Source organism: Myotis nattereri, assembly GCF_964212035.1.
Source record: "Myotis nattereri genome assembly, chromosome: X".
Classification (NCBI taxonomy): domain Eukaryota; kingdom Metazoa; phylum Chordata; class Mammalia; order Chiroptera; family Vespertilionidae; genus Myotis; species Myotis nattereri.
In genome coordinates this window covers 10,653,612-10,674,324 of record NC_138078.1, presented here as the reverse complement: position 1 = coordinate 10,674,324, position 20,713 = coordinate 10,653,612, and the positions used below count along the sequence as shown (strand labels likewise).

At 41.6% G+C, this 20,713-nt stretch overlaps 1 protein-coding gene across 2 annotated transcripts in view; it reads right to left on the bottom strand.

The window, feature by feature from the left end:
* Window positions 1-674: 674 nt before the first annotated feature.
* CDKL5 (cyclin dependent kinase like 5) overlaps window positions 675-20,713 on the bottom strand; it is a gene marked incomplete at its 3' end in the record, with an annotated part of 164,163 nt that continues 144,124 nt past the window's right edge. The window contains exons 15-19 of one of the 2 annotated variants that reach the window (XM_081081897.1): window positions 18,179-18,302; window positions 7,228-7,327; window positions 3,464-3,586; window positions 2,143-2,259; window positions 675-1,061 (exon numbers count right to left, since the gene is read on the bottom strand). In XM_081081897.1, the coding sequence (XP_080938023.1) occupies window positions 675-1,061; window positions 2,143-2,259; window positions 3,464-3,586; window positions 7,228-7,327; window positions 18,179-18,302 (851 nt within the window). The remainder of the gene's footprint in view (window positions 1,062-2,142; window positions 2,260-3,463; window positions 3,587-7,227; window positions 7,328-18,178; window positions 18,303-20,713) is intronic. The other variant, XM_081081896.1, reaches the window with a different exon arrangement.

Genomic DNA, 20,713 nt, shown 5'->3' with positions numbered 1-20,713 from the left:
TTTTTATAGAAACTACTGTAGCTGTCCCACTGCTTCACAATGTTCCAAACAGCTCAAAATAACTTTACACGTAACATAAAAGGTATGATTATAACAGTACAATATTAATTAATTATAAATAAATGTTACAAATCCTATCAAATATGGAAGTTTAGAAAACAATTTAAGACATACAATTAGTTCATCTGCTAACCCTTCAAAGGGATACTCCTGGATTACAATAAACCCCACATTTAGTCTAGGCAGAAAAAAATCTGTGGTAAGGGCATCAGTCAACACGGATTTTTCTTTTCCTTGCAGTGCCAGAACATATCCTGGCTTTCCCAAGTTTAACAGGGATTGCACTACAGCTGAAATGTAGGGGAGAAACTGGCAAGAATGTCTTCTTCCTCAATGGCATACCCTATCCATGCTCACACAAGACCCATGGAGACTGGCAATCCCTAAGGAACTCCTGTGACTCTAAGATCCCTGACTAGCATTTGTGGCCGTGAGGAGCCAGATGGCTCCTCACATACGATATTGCACACGCCTTCATAAAGCTGAAAATACTGGCTTACCACTCTGGCCCAGCCCATTTCCCATCCCACCCTCCAACCCCTTCCCTCCCCTCCCAACTGGCTTCCCCCCGCCCCCTGCCCCCACCCCCACCCTCACCCCACCCCAAGCACACATTACAAGGCCGTCTCTTTTAAATCATTTAGATTTGGCATTCGAGACCGATTTGTTCTGTTATAAGGGTGCCCATTTGGCCCACTCTTGGCTCCCAGCTGTTCAGAGTAGGAAGGCCCTTCTGTGGCACTCCGGGTCACAGAGGACACGTGCCAACCAGGGTCCATCTGACCTGGCAGCTGAAGGGCTGGCCTGCCCTTTGGTGTGGGCTCCTGCCGGATGTTACTGCTCGCGCCAGAGGCCTGGGCCAGGGAGTGAATCCGAATTTCTGAGAAGGCATTTTTGACTTGTTGAGGTGTTAAGGGCTGGAAGCGCGGGTCCCCAGCAGCCGGGTGATTGGAAGCTGAAGAGAGATGCAACAGCTTGCGCAATGATTTTAATGGCTGGCTCTGGAAGACAAGATGAGAGTGTGTGTAGGGTAGACTGGAAAGCAGATCTGAGATGAATTCATAGAGCCAGAGAGGGTGGGCCCTAGGGGGAAGGAGGGCCTAATCCAGCCATGGGCAAACTACGGTCAGAGGGCCGGATCCGGCCCGTTTGAAATGAATAAAACTATTGAAAAAAAAGACCATACCCTTTTATGTAATGATGTTTACTTTGAATTTATATTAGTTCACACAAACACTCCATCCATGCTTTTGTTCCGGCCCTCCGGTCCAGTTTAAGAACCCATTGTGGCCCTCGAGTCAAAAAGTTTGCCCACCCCTGGCCTAATCCAACCTTATCTGTTCTTTTTTTCTTTTCCAGACAAGACTGGAGTTATTTTTCTTTAACAAAAAAGCCTATGCCTGGCCTGCATGGCTCAGTGGTTGAGCGGAGGCCTATGAACCAGAGGCCATAGTTCGATTCCCGCTTGGGGCACATGCCTGGGTTGTGGGCTCGATCCCCTGTGTGAGGTGTGTAGGAGGCAGCCTAGCGATGATTCTCTCTCATCATTGATGTTTCTATCTCTCTCTCCCTCTCCCTTCCTCTCTGAAATCAACAAAAAATATTAAAAAATATAGTATGGATTTCAAAACTTTTAATATTCTTTCAAGAAAGTTTATTGTATCAGTCTTTCAAAGCCCAATTTATATACTACCACCTTTAATGAAACCTTAAATCTTCCCACTACCTCTTCTCACCTACTCTTACATTTTATGGCATACCTCACTTTTTATCACCAATTATGGTTATTTATGGATTTTCTATCTCTCTTAGGCCACAAAGTATTCGTGGGCTGGGCCATGTGTTATTAATCCCTTAATCCCATCCCCACCCCAACCCCCAGCTAGGTGAAGTCTAATGGAAGATCACTTTTTTTCCTAGGACAAAGGTCACTGATGCAAGATCCATCTGGACCCCCAAAATACACCTGGATATTCTGGGGAGATCTTAAGACTTGTTGAAACATTGACAGGCTAAATTTCTCAACTATGCCCCCTTCAATATGCAGTCTAAGAGTCTAGGAGTGATGCATGGGCCACTTACTTGAGGCTGTAGATCAGAGATCTTCTCAGGACGCCACTCCTTTGGTCTGCCAGTTGTGGTGTTAGAGTGAATGGCTTTCTGCAATGTCAGAAGATCAGGGCCTTCAGAATTGGACAGCTAGAGCAGGATATAGACAAAGATTCAATCAGCACACCAATAAGCCTAACTAAGATATGCAACCACACCCAAGAGAAGAACAAAAGCAAATCACACCAAACCAAAACTCAACCCTCCCTAAGAACCGCCCCCCCCCCAAAAAAAACCCCAAGAAATAAAACAATAAAAAAAGAAACCCAAACTCTCCCAATGTTCACAATGCAAGTGATGCCAGTTAAATTCTGCTGCCCTCTTAATAATTTTCCCTGCATTAGGAAAAATTGGCAGATGTCATGCAGCTTTGTTAAAACCTCAACCTTTTAAGCATTCCCATGCTGTTAGTTTTAGTCGCTGTAAGAGAGAGCAGTTAAATTGGGCTGTACCAGGAATTGCTGTCGTATCCTCATTCCACATTGCAGTTAGGTTATGAACCAGTTCAATAAAACAAAAATTTGTTCCTGCTGGGAAAATGATCCAGACACTGTGTTTGGTGGTACTCAAAGAAGTCTAGCAGGTTTTCAAGGGTAGCAAAGTGGAAAAGTATGTTTGAATCATAATCACAAGACATTGCCCAGTAAAGAATCTGGGTCTAGCATTATGCATGATGAAAATGCTGGAAATTTGTGCCACAAATTCCACACGAATGCAACTGGTCCATTCACCAATTTTGGTGAACACAGTAGAGTAATGTCAAATGCCAAGCAAAAGCCCTGGCTTTAAACCCAGTGACCAGCAAAAGCTAGAGCCAGGCAGGAAAAAAACAAATTACCAACTAACAGAAGCTGTTTTTTTCATGGAGCCAGCTAGCTCACTCAATTTGGTCAATTCAACTTGGTTTCAAAGAAACAAACTGACAACCAAGTGTTAACAAACTTGTGAGCCAAACAAAAAGACATTTCTGAATTACAAGTGTTAATAGAATTCTTTACAGGAAATAAGGGGTTTTATGAATCCTGTCTGCCAACAACTGGCAAATCAGACAACCCAAACTAGCCTTTCACTACTTTGTTTGCTCAATAGCCTTTTATACTTCAACCTCCTTAACTAATTAGGAATATCCAGAATGGCTAAGAATTTATATCTCAGTGAATTTATGGAACTGGCTCAGGTACTTAACTAGCACAAAGAGAATATGACCCCATGAAAATAAAAGACATGCTGTTGTCATCAGTAAAACAAGTTTACTGGAGCAGTTTTCAGGGCTACCATACGTAAAAATGGGTACCATGGGTGGAGTGACTACAGGAAGCTTTTTCAAAGAAGAACTATGCTTTAAATGATTCTTTGAATTAAAAAGAGGAAAGAGGGATTTCTTGATGCTTGGATTCTCCCCGTTGGTGGAATCTGTCTGCAATATAAGATACAAATAAACTAATTGCAAAAGAAAAGAAAAAAAGGTGTTCTTACTGAAACTTCTAGTCCTTTGGAAGCCCTTAAATTGTTAAATATTAGCAGTCACTGAAAGAATAACTGTGCTATGTGTGTATCTAAAGGGGGTACTGTGTCATTTCTCACCTGGACAAGAAGATGCCAACAATGTAATTAAGACATGCCAAAAACTTCTACATATATGGAAAACATGTGGTCATGATCAATACCTACTGAAGGGATGCCTAGAAACCTACACATATCATTCACATTAAGCTTACAAAACATTTAAGGACTTATTTATTATCAGAAATATAATTATTATAAAGAATTGTGTTTAAACAGCTATTGATGAACTTCAGTCTCTTCCTAATTGCTAGAGAATACTTCAGCAATTAAATAATCTACCATGCAAACTACCTATTCGGGGAAAAAAAAGATAGTGCAGACTCTTTGAACATGGTCAACTCTTAAACCAGAACACATCACTTGCAGGACGAAGACCACTGTTGCAGGATTCTACCTTCAAGGAAGAAGCCTGGTTCTAGGCTGTTAGAAATATTCCTCCCATGGAAAATATCTGGAGCAATTCAGAATACGGGATTTCGAAGTGAAGAAACAGAAAGCTCAGTCTTTAAATTGAAGCATGATTACCAGTTGAGATAGATACTAACTTGGGTACAACTACTAAGTTGGCAATCACCATATGCTCTGAGGGTTTATGTAACTCTCTGGATTTGGAACTGAAGCCAGATTTCCCAAGGCGGCTTCCAGATTTGCTTGAGTCAAAGCAGGCACCTTTACAATATAACATTATTTTCTGGCACCACTTTCCCCTGTTGTGGATATCTCAGTTCTCGGAGAAGTAGAATGCATATGACGGCATTCCGATCATCTTTTACAGCTGCGTGTATGAGAACATCTAAGTAAAATAGCCCATGAAGTTTCTTGTTCCCATGATGGGCTCCCAGGAAAGAGTTTAACTTGCATCACTAAGGAGGCCACAAGAGAGCCCCAAGGAACAAGTGGTCTGAGGCTCTCCACAGAGATGGGGCTGATGGCAGGGACTAAGCCTGGGCCGGCTAGACAGGAGAACCCACCTCTAGTTCTCTCAACTGATAGAGCAACTTCGGGCAGATCTCAACTTGCCTGGGTAGTTCCTATATCAGCAAAATAAAAGGGTTAAACTAGATCCATCGAGGCTTTAAAATGTCTTGCTTCTCTGTGTGCCCTGGGCATCAGATTTCCCCTTTCTTGAACCTTATGCAAATGGTATAAAGCATTCAATCTTTCAAAGCTTGGTTACTTAGTTTCCTTTTGCTGAGTTCTAGAAAGTGGAAAAATCTATCTTTAATTCTATTTCTGTTCATGTGAAGGGGGCACAGTTAACAAAATGCTTGGCTTAGGAGGCTGAGGTCTGGCAGAAGTGCTCTTTGGAAATCTTATGCTAGATACCAAAGTCCTTAAAAACATTTTTTAACTAAAAATATTAGAGGTACAAAAAGCTTTTGGTTTGGAATGCTTAACCCATACAGAGATATTTTGAAATTACTTTACAGACCAAAAATGAAATGTATAGCCCAGCTGGTGTGACTCAGTGGTTGAGGATCCACTCATGAACCAGGAGGTCACGGTTGCATTCTGGTTGGGGCACATGCCTGGGTTGCGGGAGGCAGCTGATCAATGATTCTCTTTCATAATTGATGTTTCTATCCCTCTCTCCCTTTCCCTTCCTCTGAAATCAATAAAAACATAAAAAAGTATGAAAACCTTTAAAAAGTACATTCAAGTGGAGAGGATGTTAGAGAATAATAATTTTCCTATTTCTCTTAACCTATACTATTTCAACATCTAAAATTTGGACCAGATCCTGAATAATAGAGTTAGTTAACATGTATATATACTCGACTTAGGCCACAATGACCTTGGGGCTTTAAATTTAATGTTGGTCTAAGACAGACAGACATCAAAATCCAAATCTATATACAAAACACCTTCAATTCCTTGGTTTTTGCCACTTTCTTCCATTTAACCACCTCACAAGTGGCTATAGACCTGAGGTCAAGAACAAACACATTAAAATAAAAATAAGAGTGGTTATGAGGAGGTAGTCTAAGTTCAATGTTCATGATAGACAAGTGTTCTATAGACAATGATAAAAGTGTTATTTTATGAGCACTTTAAATATTTTGAACTTTTCTACTTTAAATTAAGCCTTGTTTTGTTCATCTAGTGACATTTTGACTTGAATTTCTGCTTTAAGTGAGTTTCAGTTAGAGATAAGGCAGTTTTTTAAAAAAATAAACACTTCAGGAATATCATGCAGTCATTAAAATGAAGATAATAAAATTTGTGTAGCACATAAATGTTGTGTGTATTGATACATAGATATACTATTAAAAGCCAGAATACAATATTGTACTAGAATGATTACTATTACTAAAAATAAACTAAAAAACCACCTTTTCCCATGAACATATGCATAGGCTAAAAAACTAAGACAAATTATACCGAAATCCTAATATTAGTTGTAATAGAGTGGTAAGATTATAAATGATTTTTTCTCAATTGTTCTGTAATGAGCTCATATTTATTTTATAATGAAATATATAAGTTCAACAAATGAGCAAGTGAAAGAATAATCTAGAAAGGTAATCTAGAAGGATTATCAATACTTCTAGAACATCTGTGAAGTAAAAATCCTTACTTCAGCTATTATTCTTTAATACTATCATCTATTTCATCTTACTGACTGACTCATAATCCTTGAATCTTTTTACCTTTCTAAATAAATGAGAGTCAATCATGTATGAAGTAAAACTAGAAACAAAATTATTTAAAATGACCCACTCAACATTGTGTAGTCTGGAAGGTGTCATAAAGCAAAGGGGGAAGCAGGCCTCACATGGGTAAAGAAGTGCCCGCTGAACTGGAGGCCTGGCTTCCCCATGTTTTCTCATGTCACTAACCAGCAGAATCCTTGCTTGGGTGGTTCAATGATGTAATGTGCACGGTTCCATGGAGCCAGCCCTGGGTTCAGGCAGAGGGCTCCCAGGAGCTAAGACTCATTCTATTTCACAGTTCAATAACAGCATATACATGTCTTCCTACTAAAGCAAGTCCTGAAATGTCAAATACTATTTCCTCTTGGTGACTCTGCAGCCCAGAAGTGCACTTGTCAACATGGGAATTAAATAACCAGCCAAGGGAGAATAATGAATGATGGTTAGTTATAACTTTTCAGATTTAAACATAAAACAAAACCATTTACTGAGTTTCCACATATCGTTAACCCCCAGAGAGAAATAAATCCTGTAGTTTCATAGGTTTTACATGACTACAAATCCACATAGATAAGACATTTATTGAGAGAGGCTTAAAGTGTTCTTTCTCATCCAAATTAAATTTCTTCTATTCCTGGAGATTCTGTTGAGTCTAAAAAGGCTCTGTGACAGGAGGACAGTTGTATAGAATTTGAGAAAGAAACATATACAGTGCATGCATATCAGATCTCAAAAAAATCATTCACTTTGATTGCCACATACAAAATGTAAAGTACTCATGGACTAACATAGACTCGTCTGTCATTGTACCATATATAGAAATTAGCCATCTACTTACTGTTTGAGATTTCTTCTTTTTCTTTTTCATTGACCTGAAAAAACCTTGTTTTTCCTTTTCTTTGAGTTGTTCAGAATGACTAATGTTTTCAGGTCCTTTCCTAAATGGGAAGACATTTTTATCATATTGATTTTTCAATCATTCTCCTACAATTTTATGACAAATACAATGAATATGAAAAATGCATGACATCTGGTTCAAATAACCATGAAGATTCAATCACACAGGTAAAGCAACTAAAAAGCACAGGAGGAACTGAATCTAATCAACCATGGCTAATGATTAGCCTTTGGCACAGACTCATTCCAACTAGCAATTTGAGCATTATTACAAATGATCTGTAACTCTGCTGCAGGACCATTTTCATGCTGTTGGAAACATCAGAATTAGGAGTCTAAAAAACACATGGTCTAAAGAACACCTTCTCTGCAACCCTCGAAGGGAAAGAGAAGAAACATTTTCATTATCTTCATTTTTCTATTTACCTTCTTAAAACCAGCTTGACAAGTTCATTATTGGTGGCTTGCCAAGGTACTGAACATAACAAATAAACAAAAGCATTGCTGCTACAGAAACATCTATCTATACATATAAAAGTCCAGTGACTGGAACAGCAGAATGACCAGAACTACTGGTGGCTATGATGCTCACTGCAGCAGCCAACCTGCCTGATCCAGGCCCCAATCGGCTCCCCTCCCCCCGAGCTGGCCCAGCTCCTGATCAGCCCCCAACACCCTGATCGGGGGTGGGGCTGGCTGGCCAACAGCCTGCAGCCCCTCCCCCCGGCTAGCCCAGACGATGGGCCCCATTTGTGCACGAATTCATGCACAGGGACTCCAGTCCTATCTAATAAAAGAGACACATGGTAATTAGCGTACGACCGCTACCCTTCCCATTGGCTAATCAGAGAAATATGCAAATTAACTGCCAGCCAAGATGGCGGCCGGCAGCCAGGCAGCTGGAAGCGAACATGAGGCTTGCTTGCTTCAGTGATGGAGGACTCCAACGTTCCCCGCCTGCCGCTGCCGGCCTCTGAGCTGCAACTCTAAGCAACTATGTTACAAATATAGAAGCTAAACAAAACCCCAGAAACCTGCTTTAGTCGCAGGGTTTCAGCCAGCAGGATCGCAACATTGTTTCAAATACAGAAGGTAAACAAAGGCCAGAAACCTGCTTTCAGCAGCGGAGGTCTAAGAGCTGGAGCATCAGAGCTAAAGCTGGCCCAGAATAAAAAAAGAAAAAAAAGAAAAAAAGGAGCGATTGGGAGCTTCAGTCACCCGTCAGCCTGAAAACAGCCCTCAGCCCCTCACCCAGACTGGCCAGGCACCCCAGTGGGGAGCCCCCACGCTGAAGGGTGTGTGACCAGCTGCAAACAGCCATCATCCCCTCATCCAGGCTGGCCCCAGTGGGGACCTTCACCCTGATCCAGGACACCCTTCAGGGCAAACCAGCCAGCCCCCACCCATGCACCAGGCCTCCATCCTATATAGTAAAAGGGTAATATGCCTCCCAGCACCGGGATCAGCGGAGCCGCGAGGCCTCCAGGCACCAGGATCAGCGTGACAGGGGGCAGCACCCAAACCCCCTGATCACCCTGCGGCTCTGTGTGTGACAGGGAGCAGGGCCACAACCTCCCTATCTGCCCTACTCTGTGTGTGACAGGGTGTGGCGCCCCAACCCGCCCCCCCCAACGGGCCCTGCTCTGTGTGTGACGAGGTAGAGCCATAACCTCCCCATCGGCCCTGCCCTGAGTGTGACAGTGGCGGCGCCCCAACCCCCTGATCGGCCCTGCTCTCTGGGTGATAGAGGGGGATGCCCCAACTCCCCCCCTTCACGGGCCCTACTCTGTGTGTGATGGGGTAGAGCCATAACCTCCCCATCGGCCCTGCCCTGAGTGTGACAGTGGCCGCGCCCCAACCCCCTGATCGGCCCTGCTCTGTGGGTGATAGAGGGCGGCGCCCCAACCCCCAGATCCGCCCTGCTCTGTGTGTGACAGGGGGCGGTGCCCCAACTCCCCTATCGGCCCTACTCTGTGAGTGACAGGGGGGAGCTCTTCAACCCCCTGATGTGCCCTGCTCTGTGCATGACAGGGGGGAGCTCCCCAACCCCCTGATGGGCCCTAATCTGTGCATGACAGGGGGGAGCTCCCCAACCCCCTGATCAACCCTGCTCTGTGCGTGACAGGGTACGGAGCCCCAACCCCCCTGATGGGCCCTGCTCTGTGCATGACAGGTGGCAGCCCCCCAACCACCTGATTGGCCCTGCTCTGTGTGTGACAGGGGGTGGTGCCGCAACCTGCCCATCGACCCTGCCTTGAGTGTGACAGGGAGCGGTGCCCCAACCCCCCAATCGGCCCTACCCTGAGCGTGACTGAGGGTGGCATCGCAACCTCCCAATCCGCCCTGCTCTGTGCATGACAGGGGGCGGCGCCCCAACTCCCCAATCGGCCCTGCTCTGAGCCCGACCAGGGGCTACACCTAGGGATTGGGCCTGCCCTCTGCCACCCGGGAGCAGGCCTAAGCCAGCAGGGCGTTATCTCCCGAGGGGTCCCAGACTGCGAGAGGGCACAGGCCGGGCTGAGGGACACCCCCCTGAGTGCACAAATTTTTGTGCACTGGGCCTCTAGTTTATATGTAAAAGGCTAATATGCTAAGTGTCCAACCATCTGACCAGTTGCTATGATGCACACTGACCACCAGGGGGCAGACTCTCAACACAGGAGCTGCCAAGCTGCAGTGACTTGGCAGCAGTGGTTCTCAGGTGACATACCCCAAAACCAGAGAGGAGGGAGCCCAATTCCTCGCGGAGCCACGCGATTCCACCTTCAGTCGTGGGTTATGTTGTTGCTAGGGCACTGTCAGCCCCAAATTTGGTTTACTGCACACTTGCATTTGCATTCCACACCCTGTATGACAGCAACTTTGCAGAGTACCCTTTCGCACTCTGGGGCCCCTCTGGGGATGTTGGAGAGCCAGTTTCAGCCCAATCCCCACAGGCCAGGCCAAAGGACCCCACCTGCTGGAGGGGCCCCGCTCCCAGTCCTGCACCGCCAGCCACTTTCTAATTAATTTCCTTCCAATGTGCATGAATCCATGCACCAGGTCACTAGTTTAAGATAAAATTCTATAACTCTGTAGACTGAGGTGATCTCTGGAGGCTTTGAATCTTTGCCTGATCTAATCAGTCCGAAACAGAATTTGACACTGTCCTGCACTAGAGATTGAGAGGCATAGCAGATCTACCTAATACACAGTCACAAACCCAAACAGGCAGCCAAAATGAGGAGGCAAAGAAACAACCCCTAAATGAAAGAACTAGGAAATTCTCCAGAAGAAGAGATGAATGAAGCAGAGATAAGAAATTTATCTGAAACATAGTTCAGAGTAATGATGTTAAAAATGCTCTTAACAGTATGAGAAAAGATATAGTAACTATGAAAAGAGAACAGTCTGAGATAAAGAATGACATAACACAAATAAGGAACACACTGGAAGGAATACACAGCAAATTAGGGGAAGAAAAAACATTTAAAAAATATGACAGCTTAAGACAGCTTTGGGACAATGTGAAACGTAACAATATTAGAATAGTAGGTGTGTCAGAAGAGATTGATAGAAAGGAATAGAGAAGGTGTTTGAAGAAATAATGGTAGAAAACTTCCCTAACCTGGTAAAGGAAAAAGTCACACCCGTTCAGGAGGCACAGAGAACCCCAAGCAAGAAGAACCCAAAGAGGCCCACGCCCACACACATCATAATTGAAATGCCAAAAATTAAAGACAGAATTTTAAAGGCAGCAAGAGAAAAGAAAACTGTTACCTACAGAGGAGCTCCAATAAGGCTGGCACCTGATTTCTCATCAGAAACTCTACAGGCCAGAAGGGAATGGCATGAAGTACTCAAGCTAATGGAAAGCAAGGATCTGAAACCAAGATTACTATATCCAGTAAGGCTATCATTCAAAATGGAGCTTCTTCTTCTCATTACAGCAGTCCTTTTAGCATTTCTATCAATGCTGGAACAATGATAATTTCTTCTAAAGTGTTTAGCCTAAAAGTTAACAGGAATCCCCAAGGAAGTAAAAGCATGTACTGTAGGCACAGGTGTTCCTAAAACTTATTAGGACCTGCAATTTTAAACATCACTGAAAGTCCCAACTTCTGAAATGACAGTTTTATAATACAGCACAAACAATAAAATCACTAGTATTGGAACTCTGAATGATCTAGTTATAATTTTAAAAGCTGAAAACTTCAGACAGGGTGGAATGGGTGAGAATGAAATAAATGAAAAGTTAAATTCTTTACATGTAGTATTGTTACATTGTTGTCCTAAGGACAGATTGAGATTTCGGTCATGCTTTCTTATGGCAAGTACTTTTGAGATTAAGTAGATGAAACCCTCTTGCATGAAGCCTAAAGACAAACTGCCCTAAACTCCATTCCAGGCCACAACATTTAGTCATGTGAGGGTTCTAAGAAACACAGCAGAACCAGAATAGTCTGCTGTTGGAACCACAAAAGTAGGACTCTTAGGATTGAAAGGAACCTCAGAGAGCACCTAGTCCAACCAGCAATGCTATTTTTAATGTTCTGCAACTTCCAGAGGTTAAATAATTATTTGCTTATGATATACCTTATATCCTTCCATAATGGGATCTGCACAGTACAGTATTCAGATGAATAGATAGAAGATTTTACCAACCAGGAAGTCTAACAAAATCTCAAAGAACTGCTGAGGGTCAGTAGTAAAAGTGCTTTCTGCCAATCTTTAAGGGGGACACGTTCTCCATGACTGCAACCCTAGAAAGGGAATGGATGTCACTATAAGAATGCTAATGCTGGCGAGAGAGGAAGTGAAGGCTTGAGACATTGGTCTTAGAAGAAGGATGTGAGAAGGGAAGAAGAGTCTATCTAATAAGATGGAAGTGAGAAGATGGGGGCAGAAGAGGCTAAGGAAAGAGAAGGAGCAGGACAAAATGCCAGTATCTGTTGTTCCTTGTGACCCAAACACAGGGAAGATGAATCAAAGACCCTCTGCAGCATCTTTTCAGAGGCATTGGATAAACTACAGCCCGGAGGGAGGGAGAATTATGAGGAAAACATCTTCAAACTGAACCTGAGCAGAGGTGGTGGGGCCAAGATCCAGCCAGGAAGAGATACCAAGGGCCAAAACAGAAAAAAAAATATTACCCTTGAATTAGAAGATGGAAGCTAGGAGTGAAGTGTGAGTGTACATGTATCATAAAAGACACAGGAGGAAGTCAGAAACGCAAGTGGGAGAGAGGGAGAAGCTACACTGAAATACACACATACAGAGAATTAACAGAGAAACCCAAGGGAGAAAAAGTCTGGGGGAGAGACTCAGAGATGGTGAGAAGCTGCCTGGAACACAGGCCCTGAAAAGCTGTGTTGTACAAAGAATGAAGAGGGAGACTTAAACATTTAGAACCAGTACTATACCCAATGGGTAAGAGTGCACCCTATAATATAGTTCAAATTTGAATTGTCAACCCTGTGAAGTTATGTGCTGAGTTGAGCTAATTGTACAGTAATAGACGGGTCCAAGAGGAGCAGCGCAAGAGAAGGGCAAGTGGGAGATCACATAAATTTCAGGGACAGGAACTTTAAGAAGGACCACCGGCTAGTCACCTGGAACATTATCCAGGGTTAATAAAATGGTGGAGGTGGGAGGTGATGATGGTGTGGGATTAACAGTCTGCTTCCTGAACAGTCTGGGGACTCAAGTATTATCTCATATAACAGCTATTTCTCTAACTCAGTGGTTCTCAACCTTCTGGCCCTTTAAATACAGTTCCTCATGTTGTGACCCAACCATAAAATTATTTTCGTTGCTACTTCATAACTAATTTTGCTACTGTTATGAATCGTAATGTAAATATCTGATATGTAGGATGGTCTTAGGCGACCCCTGTGAAAGGGTCGTTCGACCGCCAAAGGGGTCGCGGCCCACAAGTTGAGAACCGCTGCTCTAACTGGTCAAGAGGAAAGAGAGAATTCAAAAGATTCACTTAAAAAAGGGAATGAATTAAAACCAACTGAATCAAAGTCAACCAACATTTACGGAGTACTTTGTATGTGCCAGGCCTGTGTTAGGTGTTGGAAGTATAGAGGAAAATAAAACGAGGAGTGTGACTTCAAGCTGCTCACAGACTCCAGACAGGAGCCCCACAGGTTTGACAGGGTCAGACATCAGAGACTTCAGCATAATCGTTCTGGGAGCAGCATGAAGGTGAACTGAAGAGGAGAGGGGCATTAATTACTCTGTGACACTTTCCTTGCTACCTTCCCTCCTCTGGCAGTGTCAATAGGGTGGTCAGTAATGTTTGAGAAGAGAAAATCAGCAAATAATTTTGTGACTTAGGGTGGCAAGCAATAATGGACACCAACATATTAATAACTCTACAAGAAGAAAAAGCCTGGGATTGTGCAAGTGAGTGACAGCAATTCTTCACTGGGATTTCTCATTAATTTGGTTTATTGTTGTAAGCATCAATTTTTAGCCCAATTTTGACAGCAGTCTTTCTAAACATATTTATACATTAAGCAAGTTAAAAGCATCCTATTTTTATAAATATGGATTTGAGATAGCTGAAATGGCCAGAATAACCACTCTGGATAGTATACTACAATATCTATTTATTACTTATAATAAGATATAGTAGCTTGATTATTTTTTTTTCATTACAAAAATGTATACACTGTGGAAACATTCTCTTCCCAAAAGAAATGTAAAGTACTACTATCAAGGAGAAACAGACTGCCCTTAGGAAAGTAGTAATTTAGAAACAGCAATTCACTGTTGTCATAGCAAGGATCATTCATGTTTTTGTAACAATTATCAAACTACATTTCCTTCAAATATACACAGTATGGTGAAACAATGAGATTACTTGTTTAAGAAAAAACATCACGAGAAGTCAAGCTTAACAAATGACTTAGACTAAGTTAGATGTGCTGCATGAAGAAATATCATAGCAACATTATCAAGAGGGGCAATGGGAACAAAAGAATATCGAAATTCACCACCAAAGATCTGGAACTCTCTTAAGCCTATTACTAGCAGCAGAGTACAGATGACTCAATGGAGACTTGTCTAAAGTTCAATGTCCCAATTGTGCTTCTAATTTTTTTAGAACTGTTTTCAGGTTTCCACACATTCCTAGGTCTAATCAAGCTCTATTCAAACTGATTATCAAAAAGACAGAAGCAGTATGTTGTGAGTACCACCTATACCACATTTGGACTCAGTTTTGATCTGATCTACCTAATTTTCACTGGACTCTGCTAATCTGTAATTGATACTCTTTTAACCATCACTAATTCATTAGGCAATGAACAAGAGGAAAAACATTTTTTTCTGTAATTCCACATTCTCATAATTTAGACACTATTCTCAAGGCTTGTTAAAGCCACACTTGAAAACTGTCAATGCTGATAATTAAAATAAGTTGCAACTGTGCTCCCAGGTTAATGTATAGGAAATCTTGTCTTCAGTCACATAAAGAAAGAATGCACCAAAGTTCATTAGCAAAGTAAGTGGAAGGGAGACACCTGAGCAGTCATACTGAAGTTAGAGGACATGAATGGTAAACACTGCTGACATTAAGAAGTTATTGCTCTAATCCTGAGAAAACACAAAGTAGGTGGGATCTCAATACCAGATATCAAACTGTATTACAAAGCCACTGTTCTTAAAACAGCTTGGTACTGGCACAAGAACAGACATATAGATCAATGGAATAGAATAGAGACCCCAGAAATCGACCCAAACCACTACGCCCAATTAATATTCGACAAAGGAGGCAAGAGCATTCAATGGAGTCAAGACAGTCTTTTCAATAAATGGTGTTGGGAAAATTGGACAGATACATGCAAAAGGATGAAACTAGATCACCAACTCACACCATACACAAAAATAAACTCAAAATGGATAAAAGACTTAAACATAAGACGGGAAACCATAAAAATACTAGAGGAATCCACAGGCAGCAAAATCGCAAACATATGCCGCAGAAATTTCTTCTCTGATAATGCTCCTAGGGCAATGGAAACTAAAGAGAAAATAAACAAATGGGACTACATCAAAATAAAAAGCTTTTGCACAGCAAAGGAAACCATCAAAAAAACAACAAGAAGACCCACTACATGGGAGAACATATTTACCAATGATACCACCGATAAGGGTTTAATTTCCAACATATACAGGGATCTCATGAAACTTAACAAAAGGAAGATAAACAATCCAATAAAAAAATGGGCAACAGACCTAGATAGACACTTTTCGAAAGAGGACATACAGAAGGCAGAAAGACATATGAAAACCTGCTCAAAGTCACTAATTATACGAGAGATGCAAATCAAAACGACAATGCGTTATCATCTCACACCTGTCAGAATGGCTATCATCAACAAATCAACAAACAACAAGTGTTGGAGAGGATGTGGAGAAAAAGGAACCCTTCTGCACTGCTGGTGGGAATGCAGACTGGTGCAGCCACTGTGGAGAACAGTATGGAGCTACCTCAGAAGACTAAAAATGGAACTCCCATTTGACCCTGTGATCCCACTCCTAGGAATATATCCCAAGAAACCAGAAACGCCAATTAGAAAGGATATATGCACCCCTATGTTCATAGCAGCACAATTCACCATAGCTAAGATTTGGAAACAGCCTAAGTGCCCATCAGCAGATGAGTGGATTAGAAAACTGTGGTACATATACACAATGGAATACTATGCTGCGGTAAAAAAAAAAAAGGAACTCTTGCCTTTTGCAACAGCATGGATGGAACTGGAGAGCATTATGCTAAGTGAAATAAGCCAGTCAGAGAAAGATAAATACCACATGATCTCACTCATTTGTGGATTATAGAGAACAACATAGACTGATGAAAAAGGACAGATCCAAAGACTGAGAAACAGCGATCAGGCTATCAATCCCCAGAAGGAAAGTAGGGGAGGGCGGGGGTAAGGGGAAGAGATCAACAGAAGGACTTGTATACATGTATATAAGCCAAACCAATGGACATGGACAACGGGGGGATGGGAGCATGAGTTTGTGTGTGGGGGGGAGGTTGGGGGTTAAAGGGGGGGGTGAGGACACATTTGTAATACCTTAACTAATAATAATAATAATAAAAAAAGAAGTTATTCCTCTAGATGCTTTTGATGTTTTATCCCAGTTAATCATCACTTTAACCATGTGAAGGAGATGCTCTTACTAGCCCTATTTTACAGATGAGGGAAAAGATGTCAAAGTCACATGGCCAGAAAGTGACATTAATCAAGATACTCTATTTCCAAAGTCTAGCCTCTTAGTCGTCACTAATTTAAGACTCTCATTTTATAAATGAGGCAATGGATGGAAAGTGTGCTTATAAAAGAAAAGTATTTATAGCTTTAAAACTCACTTTTATTATTGTTTTAAAAATAATTGCCCTAGCCCGTTTGTCTCAGTGGATAGAGCATTGGCCCTCAGACTAAAGGGTCCCAGGTTTGATTCCGGTCAAGGGCATGTACCTTAGTTGCAGGCTCAATCTACGGCCCTGGTTGGGGCACATGCAGGAGGCAACCAATCGATGGCTTGCTCTGTCTCTCCCCCTCCCTTACACTTTCTCTAAAAATCAGTGGAAAAATATCCTTGGGTGAGGGTTAACAGAACAAACAAATAATAATTAGGTTATTTTCACCACTGGGCACAGTAACAATGAAACCTCGAATAACCCTGCCAACAGGGTCCAAATTGTGAAACCACACAGGGTTAGGAGAACTGACCTAAGGCCCTCTGTAACTTCTGGCAACACCAGAGATGGGACCTCTGGCAGATTGTTCTCATTCTAAATTCAGTGTGTTACAACAATGCATCATTTTATTCTACTAGTGGAAAACTTGGTAGGTAGTTCTATGAAGTACACATAAGTGCCCCTCACATCTGGATTCTGGGCAGTCTTTCTGGGCAGCTGAGAATACAAAGTCCACACTACTATTTTTAAAAAGTCCTTACTTCCAGACAAATCCTCTGAGACTTGATATACATTATAGTCTCCTTAAATTTTTATTGCATATGACACAAGAAGATAAAAGGATTAGCAAAGTCAGCACATTTTAACGTCTGGCTACCACTACACTTTTGTGGTACCATAAAGAATTGTTTCCCCATTTATCTTTTTACCATGAAAAAAGTAAGTTGGGCCTGGCCGGGCATGGCTTGGTGGTTGAGCGTCGACCTATGAACCAAGAAATCATGGTTCAATTCCTAGTCAGGGCTGTTTCGGGCTCAATCCCCAGAGTAGGGCATGCAGGAGGCAGCTGATCGCTGATTCTCTCTCATAACTGATGTTTCTACCTCTCTCTTCCTCTCTGAAATCAATATGTATATGCGTTTAAAAATAAATCTTTAAAAAAGTAAGTTGGCATAGAGATGAATGATACAAGCTGTGGAGTCAGAATCCATGTAGGACTAGATCCTAGCTCCTGTTACTGGTTGTCCAGCACCCAACAAGCTCCTTACCATTTTTAAGCTTTGTTTCCTCATCTGTAGAATGGGAGCCTCCCCTACTTCAAAGACTGATTGTGAGAACTGAATGATAAAGTGTATACAAAATGCTAAGCAAAGTGCTTGCTGCATGATTCAATAGCAACAAAAGAGGAGATAGCGAAAACATCAATCATATCAGAAGAATGCATTGAAGGACTTATGAGGTAGTTATTGCTCCAGGAATTTTTTTTTACATGATATTTAATATAAATGCTGCACTTGAAAGAAACCATTACAAATAATGACAGATCACATTTTCCTTATCAAACAATCTCTCTTGAGAAAGGAAGGCCTAGTACGAGAAAGAATGATAAATGTTTATTCAGAATTTCTTTGAAATCTCAAATCTCCAGTTAGAAAAAATAAAGGTAGAAACAAACCAAAATCCTTACCATGTTTCGAACGCTGGTTGTCTTTTTGAGTGGTTAGTTCCCGAACTGCTTTCCGAAGGCAGGGAAGAAACTCTGGCTGACACATTATTCTCATGGAAAGAATTATCTGGACGTGGAGATGGCACTAGATAAAGAAAGTCACTAATGTACTCCTTTGGTCAAAGCACTGTTCAAGTTATTCTATTGTATTTTTTCTCACATAAATCAAACCCAACTATGCAAAACCTATCCTTAGTTTGAAGTGATTTTTAACAAAATGTGTGCTGGAACATACAAACTACCATTTAAGTCTTGACACTTGGGAGGCAGCCTCAATTATATATTTTAAAAACTAAATCCCAAAGAAATTTGGTTACATGCACAAGAATACAACTTTTTCTCTAAGTTCTCAATCCAGGAATAAACAAATAAAAGCCAAATTGTATTTGAGTAAATACTTTTCTGCTTTTTAGGTGAGGGTTACTATTTTTTCTGTCAATTTCTAAGCTTGGTCATAAATCAAAACATATTGCAAATTTCATCACAAAAAGAATATACAGGCTGTATATCAAGATAAATGACACCATTTCACTTGACTCTTGACCAGTACAATGGAAGTATTCTAGAAACATCTATCATTTCAGTGATACCACTAAATCTTCATCCAGTTAGATTTAGTAAGATTATTGAAATGGCAGCTTGTCTCCAGATGTTCACTTAGTTAAATCTTTTCTTTCTATTTGTACACTTTCTAAAATAAAAAAAGTGGGTTATCAGGAAGACAAATGAGGGGCTTTGCTGATATTAACTAATTTAATTTACTTGCAAGCAAAATAAAACTGTGGATCCAGATTCATTAATTCGAATTTTGTTAACATTTTATATTAAAGTATATTCCACAGACATCTACAGAAATAACATGATCCATTTTAGAAGTAAAACTTACAGTGATAGAAGAAAAGGCTTTTGTTCATGTATTCTACAAGACTGTTTTAAGTAACTTTACTCTGAATTAAAATTTTAATCCCATAAGATTCTAAAGTAATCATGGCATGAAAAAAGAGTACATTAAAAGGTATATTCAGCCCTAGCCAGTTTGGCTCAGCGGATAGAGAATCACTTCGGACTAAAGGATCCCAGGTTCGATTCTGGCCAAAGGCACATACCCAGGTTGCGGGCTCGATCCCCAGTGTGGGGTGTGTAGGAGGCAGCCATTCAATGATTGTCTCTCATCATTGATGCTTCTCTCTCTCTCTCCCTTCCTCTCTGAAATCAATAAATATATTTTATAAAAAGGTATATCCAATGCCTTATGCTTTTTTTCAAAGGTAGCACTAGGAGAAAAAAGAGTAGCTTAATCATTCAATATACATTTAGTCCTGAATAACACTTATATGTATTTATTTAGCTCAGGTTCCTGGTTAAAAAGACCAAGCAGCTATCCATTCCGCACCCCCCAATTCCTGCCCCTTTCCACCTGTCCTCCCTAATTAACACAATAGTGAGAAGCCAGGCAATGTGGGTATGGGGGTTGTGTGGAAGGTTTTGAAAAGCTGAGCCTCCCTGACCCAGGACCTTGCCCCACCCTGATGGGCTTGCTGTCTGTCTCCTTACTATAGGCTAAGGCTCCCCAGGAACTCCTCAAAGAGGATTCCTTTCTCTGTCAGCATCTCCTAAATCCATACAGGCCCCCAAAGCATCTGTTTTAGATTCTATTAAACATTGAAGTGCATTTTAAGGCTGTGCAAGATTTTAAAATTTTCTTTAAGTCAATCAACAAATATTAATGAAACTTCCAGGCAGTATGCTAGTCAATGAGGGTGAAAGAGGAAAAGATCAAGAGCTGCATAATCTTTCGAGAGAGAAATGCAGGCAAAGAAGCAGTACCATGTGGTCTGTGTCATGTTAGAGCCCTAAACAAGGAATCATGGGTGGAAGAGGGGAGGAAACACTTTGGGTGGGCAGGGAAGACATCACACTGCAAAGAACCTCACAGGAGAATCTTAAAAGGGACAGAAACAAGCTATCCAAGCAGTGGGAGGAGTGAGTTTCAGGCCAGAGGAGGGTGTGGCATGTGTGAGTACCACAGGCTGGTCACCAGAAAGGAAGAGGAGCAGCTGGAAAGGATATCAGAGCCAGGGAATGGGAAGTGTGAAATGCCATCCTAGGGAATTCAGATTTTGTCTTGATGCCAATGGGAAGCTGGCAGAAGACTCTCAGAAGGTGAGAGATAGAGGAATGTGGATGAGGTGGTGGGGGAAATGGGTTGCCTTGTTCTATGTTTCTTCCTGTAGCATTTATTACCTTTATTGCTCTATATAATTATTACATTTAGTGCTGCTCTCTTCCCATGAGGATGTGAGGTTGAAGACCTTCAACAGTCATGTTCACTGCCATGTTCTAAACTAGAAAAATGCCAGGCATACAGGTGACATCAGTATGTATTTTATCACTGAATTAAATCAATGAATGGTGTGGTCAGAACACAGCTTCAGAAGGATCATTCCAGTGACTGTTTTGATGGTGACCTTGGAAATAGGAAGATTAATCAAAGAA